Source organism: Ranitomeya variabilis, chromosome 6 (genome assembly GCF_051348905.1).
Source record: "Ranitomeya variabilis isolate aRanVar5 chromosome 6, aRanVar5.hap1, whole genome shotgun sequence".
Lineage (NCBI taxonomy): Eukaryota > Metazoa > Chordata > Amphibia > Anura > Dendrobatidae > Ranitomeya > Ranitomeya variabilis.
In genome coordinates this window covers 250,491,721-250,503,852 of record NC_135237.1, presented here as the reverse complement: position 1 = coordinate 250,503,852, position 12,132 = coordinate 250,491,721, and the positions used below count along the sequence as shown (strand labels likewise).

The window sequence follows — 12,132 nt, the reverse complement described above, 5'->3', positions numbered from 1 at the left end:
ACAGTCCCCCTGCCGTGTGGTGCTTCCATCATCCTGACCAGGCCGAGGTAGGGGACCCCCGCTACCTGCACCGGCCTGTCAGGAGTGGGACAGCTTCTTTTCTTCAACCTTCTTCTTAAGGCCTGTCTGAAGAGGTTCCACTGTCAGGGACAGGAAACCAACTGGCGGGGGAGTGAGGTGCCGCCCTTTTATGTCTGAGGTTTCCTGTCCCTGAAGGGTGGATCCCCTCTCTCTCGTTGTGGTGTCATGGCAACTGAATAAACGTTGTATCTACCCCAAATGGTATCAGTAAGGCCGGTGTCACATTAGGCGTATGAAAATACGGTCCGTTTTTTACGGCCGTAATACGCAGTAATTGTCCCAAAACACTGTTCCGTATTCAATGCGAGGATGCGATTTTTACGCACAAATTTATCCATGTGCTGCTGCAATAAAAAAAAAAAAAAACACATACTCACCTCTCTTGCTTGCAGCTCCTCAGCGTCCCGTCCCGGCGTCTCTCTGCATTGACTGATCAGGCAGAGGGCGGCGCGCACACTATATGCGTCATCGCGCCCTCTGACCTGAACAGTCAGAACAAGAGGACGCGAAGACAGAGCGGCGCCCGGCGGGTGGAACGTGGACAGGTGAATATAAAATACTCACCTAGTCCCGGCGATCCTGGCGCTCCCCCTGCCTGTCACACTGTCTTCGGGTGCCGCAGCTCTTCCTTTGTCAGCGGTCACCGGCACCGCTGATTAGAGAAATGAATTTGCGGCTCCACCCCTATGGGAGTGGAGTCCATAATCATTTCTCTAATGAGCGGTCCCACATGACCGCTGAACAGGGGAAGAGCTGCGGCACCCGAAGACAGTGTGACAGGCAGGGGGAGCGTCAGGATCGCCGGGGCTAGGTGAGTATACCTCAGCTCCCTCTCCCCCTCACCCGCCGACCCCACCGCCGACCGTGACTCGAGTATAAGCCGAGAGGGGCACTTTCAGCCCAAAAATTTGGGCTGAAAATCTCGGCTTATACTCGAGTATATACAGTATATATAACCTGTAACATTATACTTTTCAAGAAAGGCATCCAGTCCCCTCTTAAATTTTAGTAACGAATCACACATTACAACATCATACGGCAGAGAGTTCCATAGTCTCACTGCTCTTACAGTAAGAATCCGCATCTGTAAGGCCAGGTTCACATTGCGTTTACAGCAGAACGTTCAACACATACGGTAACGGGATGCTGTAAATGCAAGTGCCGGTATGGCAGCACGCTAGCGCAAATAGAGCATCTGCTAGCTCTGTCTGCGCTAGCAGTGACGGACCCGGAAACGCTGCAGCCCGCGTCTCAGGGTCCGTCACTGAATGACGGCACATCCCTAGCGCACGCCCATTGTGGGCGTGCGCTAGCGATGCGTCCGACATAGGAATTAATGGCGGCCTTAACGGACTACATTACACCGCGTTTATGCCGCAGTGTAACGTAGTCCGTCTAACGGATGCCCATAACGTAGTGTGAACCCAGCCTTGTTATGCTTAAACCTTCTTTCCTCCAAACGTAGAGGATGCCCCCTTGTCCCTGTCTCAGGTCTATGATTAAAAAGATCATCAGAAAGGTCTCTGTACTGTCCCCTTATATATTTATACATTAAAATAAGATCACCCCTTAGCCTTCGTTTTTCCAAACTAAATAGCCCCAAGTGTAATAACCTATCTTGGTATTGCAGACCCCTCAGTCCTCTAATAACCTTGGCCGCTCTTCTCTGCACCCGCTCTAGTTCAGCTATGTCTTTCTTATACACCGGAGACCAGAACTGTTCACAGTATTCTAAGTGTGGTCGAACTAGTGACTTGTATAGAGGTAAAATTATGTTCTCCTCATGAACATCTATGCCTCTTTTAATGCATCCCATTATTTTAAACGTCTCCTCAGGAGGCATAAAATACGCCTTCACACAAACCCATATTAAAAAAAATGAAAGTGTTACAGGTCTTGGAAAATGGTGACATTTTTTTCTCCACTTAAATAAAAAAGAAAACCTATGCATGTTTGGTATCTGTGTACTCATACTGATAATTATATTGCCAGGTCTGTTTTACCATATAGTGAACATGGTAAATTAAAAAACAAAGAATTGTGAAATTGCACCTTTTTTTGCAATTTCAACACATTTGGAAGTCTTTTCCTGTTTTCCAGTACACTGTGTGGTAGAATGAACAATGTTATTGAATAGTTCGAATCGTCCCGCAAGAAATAAGCCCTCATATGGCTTCATTGACAGAAAAATAAAAAGTTATGGATCTTGGAAGGGGAAAAAATAAGAAAGACAAAAACGGAAAATGGCCATGGCGTGAGAGGGTTAATGGATGTCTAAGAACTATTGTGCCTCCCTAAATGTACTTGGGAATGCAAATCTAAAGATCCGCTGCTGGCAGCCCCCTTTACAATTGCCACCCAATGACATGCTACATGTGCCTTATGGGGGACAAGTCTGGACACTCTGCAGGCCATGGTAGCACGCTTGAGCCACACAGGTTGTTCACAGTTGCACAAGCAAAATGCGACCTGGCATTGTCGTGAAATATAGCTCCTGGGACACTTTTGAGAAATGACTGTACCAGTGGTTGCATGACCAAATCAACATAATTCTGTGCTATTAATGTACCTGGAATGAAGAATAGAGAAGTCCAGCTACCACATAGTCTCCAGACAAAACTCAGGATACAATGATAGCTAAAAGCGGACCTTATCACTGAAGAGGACAGAGCTCGGCACCATGATGGCATTTGAGAGCATAAAATGCTAAGCAAGCCCCACATATTCTTATGCTGGCTAACAGATGTAAATCATTCAGCTGTGGCATTAAAAACTAAATCTCCGAGAACTAAAAAATACTCGGAGGACACCCGAGCATGCTCGGGAAATCTCGAGTAAGGAGTATATTCACTCATCACTACTTTTGATGGTTTGTGTAGACACTATGCATTAGCCTTTGTATGTGATGTCCAAATTCACTTGCAGTACAGAATGGATCAATCACTGAACCATTGGTATGATCATGTTTCCAAAGTGTAACAGAAGCAGTTTTTCAACATGACACATGTTACTTGTACCACTGTCACCAGCCTGCGTGGCCTAAACATGCTACTGTGGTCTGCAGAGTCAGTGAAGGGGAGGTCAGGCCCAGAACTGTGGGTCGGTTCTGACTTCTCTTCACCCTGAATTCCTTCTTCTAAACGGGCATCTGTCGTGTGTGTTGTGCTGGGGGCTTCGTTCTGTACTCAGTTGTCGTTCGAGAGTCCTTGTTACCTCCACATCCTTGGGAACAGAAACAACTGTACACACAAGAGACATTTTGGTGCGGTTCAACAGGTTCAGCTTTACTGTGTAATTAGGATACATTCGGCTTCGGTATTGTCACGGGGCAGAAATAGGTAAACAGGAGATGAGGAATCTGGGACCCTGAACTGCCCCTCAGGCTAGGGGGAGCCCTGTCTTTCCTTAACTTGGGGGTACCCTTGAAGGTAGGGAGGCCCAAGTCACCGACCTGTCCCTGTCTCCTGTTAAACCCTGAACTAAACCCCCAACCCCCACCCCAGGGGGTGAACTGTGTAAACAGCACCACAAAGCAAATAAACAGGAATAAACAATATGAGAGTGAGGGGATAAAACGATACCAAAAGGTGAATGCACAAACTACCAAGTAACCAACAGCAAAGGGACAAAGAAACAATAACACCACACTTAGCTTTCTCTGCTGCAATGCACCGCACAGCAGAGTAAGGCACCAGGAATGAGTATTCAGCTGAAGAACAACAGCACTCAGCAAGCTCCTATTCCAGCAAGGTTGGTATCCAAAGGACCTGTATAACCAACAGTCAGCTGATGCACCAGGTGACCTTTTAACCCCTTTCTGACATCTGACGTACTATCCAGTCGAGGTGGGGTGGGCCCGTATGACCACCGATGGGATAGTACGTCATACGCGATCGGCCGCGCTCTCGGGGGGAGCGCGGCCGATCGCGGCCGGGTGTCAGCTGCATATCGCAGCTGACATCCGGCACTATGTGCCAGGAGCGGTCACGGACCGCCCCCGGCACATTAGCCCCCGGCACACCGCGATCAAACATGATCGCGGTGTACCGGCGGTATAGGGAAGCATCACGCAGGGAGGGGGCTCCCTGCGGGCTTCCCTGAGACCCCCGGAGCAACGCGATGTGATCGCGTTGCTCCGAGGGTCTCCTACCTCCCTCCTCGCCGCAGGTCCCGGATCCAAGATGGCCGCGGCATCCGGGTCCTGCAGGGAGGGAGGTGGCTTACCGAGTGCCTGCTCAGAGCAGGCGCTGGTAAGCCTGCAGCCCTGCACAGCAGATCGCAGATCTGACAGAGTGCTGTGCACACTGTCAGATCAACGATCTGTAATGTCCCCCCCTGGGACAAAGTAAAAAAGTTAAAAAAAAATTCTCCACGTGTGTAAAAAAAAAAAAAAAATCCTAAATAAATAAAAAAAAATATATTTATTATTCCCATAAATACATTTCTTTAGCTAAATAAAAAAAAAAAAAACAATAAAAGTACACATATTTAGTATCGCCACGTCCGTAACGACCCAACCTATAAAACTGCCCACTAGTTAACCCCTTCAGTAAACACCGTAAGAAAAAAAAAAAAAAAAACGAGGCAGAAAACAACACTTTATTATCATTCCGCTGAACAAAAAGTGGAATAACACGCGATCAAAAAGACTGATATAAATAACCATGGTACCGCTGAAAACGTCATCTTGTCCCGCAAAAAACGAGCCGCCATACAGCATCATCAGCAAAAAAATAAAAAAGTTATAGTCCTGAGAATAAAGCGATACCAAAATAATTATTTTTTCTATAAAATAGTTTTTATCGTATAAAAGCTCCAAAACATAAAAAAAAAGATACAAATGAGATATCGCTGTAATCATACTGACCCGACGAATAAAACTGCTTTATCAATTTTACCAAACGCGGAACGGTATAAACGCCTCCCCCAAAAGAAATTCATGAATAGCTGGTTTTTGATCACTCTGCCTCACAAAAATCGGAATAAAAAGCGATCAAAAAATGTCACGTGTCCGAAAATGTTACCAATAAAAACGTCAACTCGTCCCGCAAAAAACAAGATCTCACATGACTCTGTGGACTCAAATATGGAAAAATTATAGCTCTCAAAATGTGGTAACGCAAAAAATATTTTTTGCAATGAAAAGCGTCTTTCAGTGTGTGACGGCTGCCAATCATAAAAATCCGCTAAAAAACCCGCTATAAAAGTAAATCAAACCCCCCTTCATCACCCCCTAGTTAGGGAAAAATAAAAAAATTAAAAAATGTATTTATTTCCATTTTCCCATTAGGGTTAGGGTTAGGGCTAGAGTTAGGACTAGAGTTAGGGTTAGGGTGAGGGCAAGGGTTAGGGCTAGGGTTAGGGTTGGGGCTAGGGTTAGGGCTAGGGTTAGGGCTAGGGTTGGGGCTAGGGTTAGGGCTAGGGTTGGGGCTAGGGTTAGGGCTAGGGTTAGGGTTAGGGCTAGTGTTACGGCTAGTGTTAGGGCTAGTGATAGGGCTAGGGTTATTGCTAGGGTTAGGGCTAGGGTTGGGGCTAGGGTTGGGGCTAAACATAGGGTTAGGGTTTGGATTACATTTACGGTTGGGAATAGGGTTGGGTGTGTCTGGGTTAGAGGAGTGGTTAGGGTTACTGTTGGGATTAGGGTAAGGGGTGTGTTTGGATTAGGGTTTCAGTTATAATTGGGGGGTTTCCACTGGTTGGCCACATCAGGGGCTCTCCAAACAGGACATGGCATCCGATCTGAATTCCAGCCAATTCTGCGTTGAAAAAGGAAAACAGTGCTCCTTCCCTTCAGAGCTCTCCCGTGTGCCCAAACAGGGGTTTACCCCAACATATGGGGTATCAGCGTACTCAGGACAAATTGGACATCATCTTTTGGGGTCCAATTTCTCCTGCTACCCTTGGGAAAATACAAAACTGGGGGCCAAAAAATAAGTTTTGTGGAAAAAAAAAGATTTTTTATTTTCACGGCTCTGCGTTGTAAACTGTAGTGAAACACTTGGGGGTTCAAAGTTCTCACAACACATCTAGATAAGTTCCTTGGGGGGTCTAGTTTCCAATATGGGGTCACTTGTGGGGGGTTTGTACTGTTTGGGTACATCAGGGGCTCTGCAAATGCAACGTGACGTCTGCAGACCAATCCATTTAAGTCTGCATTCCAAATGGCGCTCCTTCCCTTCCGAGCTCTGTCATGCGCCCAAACAGTGGTTCCCCACCACATATGGGGTATCAGCGTACTCAGGACAAATTGGACAACAACTTTTGGGGTCCAATTTATCCTGATACCCTTGTGAAAATACAAAACTGGGGGCTAAAAAATCATTTTTGTGAAAAAAAAAGGAATTTTTATTTTCACGGCTCTGCGTTATAAACTGTAGTGAAACACTTGGGGGTTCAAAGTTCTCACAACACATCTAGATAAGTTCCTTGGGGGGTCTAGTTTCCAATATGGGGTCACTTGTGGGGGGTTTGTACTGTTTGGGTACATCAGGGGCTCTGCAAATGCAATGTGACGCCTGCAGACCAATCCATTTAAGTCTGCATTCCAAATGGCGCTCCTTCCCTTCCGAGCTCTGTCATGCGCCCAAACAGTGGTTCCCCCCCACATATGGGGTATCAGCGTACTCAGGACAAATTGGACAACAACTTTTGGGGTCCAATTTATCCTGATACCCTTGTGAAAATACAAAACTAGGGGCTAAAAAATCATTTTTGTGAAAAAAAAAAAGGAATTTTTATTTTCACGGCTCTGCGTTATAAACTGTAGTGAAACACTTGGGGGTTCAAAGTTCTCAAAACACATCTAGATAAGTTCCTTAGGGGGTCTACTTTCCAAAATGGTGTCACTTGTGGGGGTTTTTAATGTTTAGGCACATCAAGGGCTCTCCAAACGCAACATGGCATCCCATCTTAATTCCAGTCAATTTTGCATTGAAAAGTAAAATAGCGCTCCTTCCCTTCCGAGCTCTGCTATGCGCCTAAACAGTGGTTTACCCCCACATATGGGGTATCGTCGTACTCAGGACAAATTGCACAACAACTTTTGTGGTCTAATTTCTTCTCTTACCCTTGGGGAAATAAAAAAATGGGGGCGAAAAGATCATTTTTGTGAAAAAATATGATTTTTTATTTTTACGGCTCTGCATTATAAACTTCTGTGAAGCACTTGTTGGGTCAAAGTGCTCAACACACATCTAGATAAGTTCCTTAAGGGGTCTACTTTCCAAAATGGTGTCACTTGTGGGGGGTTTCAATGTTTAGGCACATCAGGGGCTCTCCAAATGCAACATGGCGTCCCATCTCAATTCCAGTTAATTTTGCATTGAAAAGTCAAATGGCGCTCCTTCCCTTCCAAGCTCTGCCCTGCGCCCAAACAATGGTTTACACCCACATATGGGGTATCAGCATACTCAGGACAAATTGCACAACAATTTTTGGGGTCCAATTTCTTCTCTTACCCTTGGGAAAATAAAAAATTGGGGGCGAAAAGATCATTTTTGTGAAAAAATATGATTTTTTATTTTTACCGCTCTGCATTATAAACTTCTGTGAAGCACTTGTTGGGTCAAAGTGCTCACCACACATCTAGATAAGTTCCTTAGGGGGTCTACTTTCCAAAATGGTGTCACTTGTGGGGGGTTTCAATGTTTAGGCACATCAGGGGCTCTCCAAACGCAACATGGCGTCCCATCTCAATTCCAGTCAATTTTGCATTGAAAAGTCAAATGGCGCTCCTTCCCTTCCAAGCTCTGCCCTGCGCCCAAACAATGGTTTACACCCACATATGGGGTATCAGCGTACTCAGGACAAATTGCACAACAATTTTTGGGGTCCAATTTCTTCTCTTACCCTTGGGAAAATAAAAAATTGGGGGCGAAAAGATCATTTTTGTGAAAAAATATGTTTTTTTATTTTTACGGCTCTGCATTATAAACTTCTGTGAAGCACTTGTTGGGTCAAAGTGCTCACCACACATCTAGATAAGTTCCTTAGGGGGTCTACTTTCCAAAATGGTGTCACTTGTGGGGGGTTTCAATGTTTAGGCACATCAGGGGCTCTCCAAATGCAACATGGCGTCCCATCTCAGTTCCAGTCAATTTTGCATTGAAAAGTCAAATGGCGCTCCTTCCCTTCCAAGCTCTGCCCTGCGCCCAAACAATGGTTTACACCCACATATGGGGTATCAGCGTACTCAGGACAAATTGCACAACAATTTTTGGGGTCCAATTTCTTCTCTTACCCTTGGGAAAATAAAAAATTTGGGGCGAAAAGATCATTTTTGTGAAAAAATATGATTTTTTATTTTTACGGCTCTGCATTATAAACTTCTGTGAAGCACTTGTTGGGTCAAAGTGCTCACCACACATCTAGATAAGTTCCTTAGGGGGTCTACTTTTCAAAATGGTGTCACTTGTGGGGGGTTTCAATGTTTAGGCACATCAGGGGCTCTCCAAATGCAACATGGCGTCCCATCTCAATTCCAGTCAATTTTGCATTGAAAAGTCAAATGGCGCTCCTTTCCTTCCGAGCTCTGCCATGCGCCCAAACAGTGGTTTACCCCCACATATGGGGTATCAGCGTACTCAGGACAAATTGTACAACAAATTTTGGGGTCTATTTTCTCCTGTTACTCTTGGTAAAATAAAACAAATTGGAGCTGAAATAAATTTTGTGTGAAAAAAAGTTAAATGTTCATTTTTATTTAAACATTCCAAAAATTCCTGTGAAACACCTGAAGGGTTAATAACCTTCTTGAATGTGGTTTTGAGCACCTTGAGGGGTGCAGTTTTTAGAATGGTGTCACACTTGGGTATTTTCTATCATATAGACCCCTCAAAATGACTTCAAATGAGATGTGGTCCCTATAAAAAAATAGTGTTGTAAAAATGAGAAATTGCTGGTCAACTTTTAACCCTTATAACTCCGTCACAAAAAAAAATTTTGGTTGCAAAATTGTGCTGATGTAAAGTAGACATGTGGGAAATGTTACTTATTAAGTATTTTGCGTGACATATGTCTGTGATTTAAGGGCATAAAAATTCAAAGTTGGAAAATTGCGAAATTTTCAAAATTTTCGCCAAATATTAATTTTTTTCACAAATAAACGCAAGTTATATCGAAGAAATTTTACCACTATCATGAAGTACAATATGTCACGAGAAAACAATGTCAGAATCGCCAAGATCCGTTGAAGCGTTCCAGAGTTATAACCTCATAAAGGGACAGTGGTCAGAATTGTAAAAATTGGCCCGGTCATTAACGTGCAAACCACCCTTGGGGGTGAAGGGGTTAAAGGAAGGTGGGAGTGGTCACCACCCACATCAGCAGAACAAGCTGCAATGCAATTACACCAGCGGCCACCAGGGGAAAAACTGCATTAACCCCCGATGACCTGAAAGGAAAAAAGGTTTTAATCTGAGGGAAACCTGATCTGCCACAGATCCAAACATGGATCGTGACAGGTATACAGTATGAGACTGAATCCCCTCTGGTTGGTGTTCCCTTTGCTCCGTATACTATCAGTTCTTGCCTCCGTTCTGCTCAAACTGTCCCCACCTCAACAGCTTCTGTTGGTACCAGGCACTTCCTATCCGGCATTACAGCTTCTTTGAGGATCACCACCATTTCCACTCGCTGTGACCGGACAAAAGCCTGGGATGGGCTGAAATGTCTGATTGTTTGGATTTTACTGGATTAAATGAGGAATTATTGTACACGTGAGGGCTGGGATTTCTTTCCATTTTGCGGTTTCTCTCCATGTGCACCACGATCACACAGAGTGCCGATCAGCTTTTTATTATTTTGATCTTCTGGACTGCCCCTGGGTCTGCACGAAACTTCAGATGTGTTCCCATTCTGTTTGAGAGACTTGAGACTGATAGGACACTTCAACACATATGCATCCACTGACATTGAACCTGTCACTCTTCACACTGTCTGATACCCTCCTAGTCACTGCTATAAAGTGTTTCTCTCTGCCTTCCACTGGATCTCCTATGGTCAGCTCTCCCCAATTCCACGGGGACGGCTTGAGGTAAACCTCAATGAAAACCGAGACACCAACTGGCAAAAAAGATAAAAGGCAGATTTATGTACAAGACCTATAACCATAAAACATTCTTTATATATTACTATAAAATTTAACTCCCTCTTGACACGGCCTCTTCTTCTCACCCCCTTATACCAGCAGTGGATCTTGATGATTTGCATCCCCAATTGCATTCAGAGTGGCAGAACGTTTCTCAGACAATCATAAGTAACCCCTTTGCTAGCATGCGTGTATTTTTGTGTGTGGCGCTGAATAAATAGAGATGTTTTAAAAATTGTGTTATTATCACCTTGGTGTTGCAAATTCATTGGTAATGTCTGTGCTTGTATATTATATAAAATTTCAGAAAATAAGTTTTAATATTCTATATCAGTAAATCATGAAGAAAAAATGCAGCACTCACCAGCCGAAGTGAAAGGTTAATTGTTCTTTATTTCACAACCGTGCCATGGACAAATAAATGGACAAGCAGGGCTCAGGAGGAATGCGGGGGGAGTAAAAGCCGGACGACGGCCGTTTCGCGATTGCTCACTTCTACGGGTCCTGGACATGTAGAAGCGAGCAATCGCGAAACGGCCATCGTCTGGCTTTCACTCCCCCCGCATTCCTCCTAAGCAGGACCCATAGAAGCGAGCAATCCTCCTAAGCCCTGCTTGTCCATTTATTTGTCCATGGCACGGTTGTGAAATAAAGGACAATTAACCTTACACTTCAGCTAGTGAGTGCTGCATTTTTTCTTCATGATTTACTGCGACATTCCTTGTTTCCATGCTAGCACCTTTTTTAATCTGAATATCTGTACCACAACAGTTCAGTTTTAAAACGGATCTCTGTTTGTTTGGAGTGGTGATTTGTGTGCCCTAGTTGCCATTCAATTTTTCTTCTTTTTTGGACTTAAATGATCTCATATAATGAATATTAATTGTAATTTTCTGCTTGTTTTAGAAAAGCATTTAATGTTTTTGATTGTAAAAGCTCATCAGAGTCCACTTCAGATACAGAGGTAAGATATGTTTTTGTTTTTTTCCCCCAAAACTCAAAATGTATGAAACAGAGAAAAAAATTTGTGATAACTGCCAGCTCTGAACAACTGATGATAACCCCACAACCCAGGAAAAGCATTCAGTATGGTTGAATTATACAGTGTGTATGTGTGGGGGGGCTGCATTATGCTGTCTGTGTGTGGAGGCTGCATTATACAATGTGTGGCTGCATTATACTGTGTGTGTTGGGGACTGCATTATACTGTGTGTGGGGAGCTGCATTATACTATATGTGGGGCTGCATTATACTGTGTGTGTTGGGGACTGCATTATACTGTGTGTCTGGGGGGGGCTGCATTATACTCTTGAGGGGGGCTGCATTGTACACTGAGGGGGGCTGCATTGTACGCTGGAGGTAGGCTGCATTGTATGCTGGAGGAGGGCCTGCATTGTACACAGGAGGGGTGGCTGCATTGTACGCTAGAGGGATGGCTGCATTGTACTCTGAGGGGGAGCTGCATTAGGACCATGGTGAGTGCATTATACTATATGTACTATATGGGATCTGCATTATACAGTAGAGAGGACTATCTGTCCCCATCATTCTTCCTCAGTTGGTATAAAGAAACTCAGGAACAAGCGTCGAACGACTTCAATATTGTCGATCACGCTCGTTTAACGGCCTGAACTTAGTGCATGTAAATACAACCAAAATGTTTCTGTGTGATGGTGCAATATGTGAGCATTTGGGGCCCCACTTTAAACTTTTGCCCCTGGGTCCACTTTGTCTAAAACCGTCCCTGACTGTCTCCTCACACGTTTACTCCTCCCTTCTCATACACTGACTCACTTTCCACATTGACCGTCTCACTTTCAATTCGGCCTCCTCACACATCCTTTCAACTCAGCATATATTTTCCCCTCCTCATACTGTCTCTGCACCCATCCCCCCATACATGCCCCTTATCTCATACCTTCCTCCTCAAATTGTCTTCAAATTGTTCCTGCTCCTCATATTGT

General features: G+C 44.5%; 1 protein-coding gene across 9 annotated transcripts in view; it reads left to right on the top strand.

The window, feature by feature from the left end:
• The window catches only part of LOC143782273 (synaptonemal complex protein 2-like), a 286,543-nt gene that overhangs the window by 49,253 nt on the left and 225,158 nt on the right, over positions 1-12,132 (top strand). For all 9 annotated transcript variants that reach the window (XM_077269574.1, XM_077269573.1, XM_077269571.1 and 6 more), the window contains exon 5: positions 11,075-11,132. Coding sequence is in view for 8 of the 9 variants with exons in the window: in XM_077269573.1 (XP_077125688.1) it covers positions 11,075-11,132 (58 nt within the window). In the remaining variant the exon portion in view is untranslated. The remainder of the gene's footprint in view (positions 1-11,074; positions 11,133-12,132) is intronic.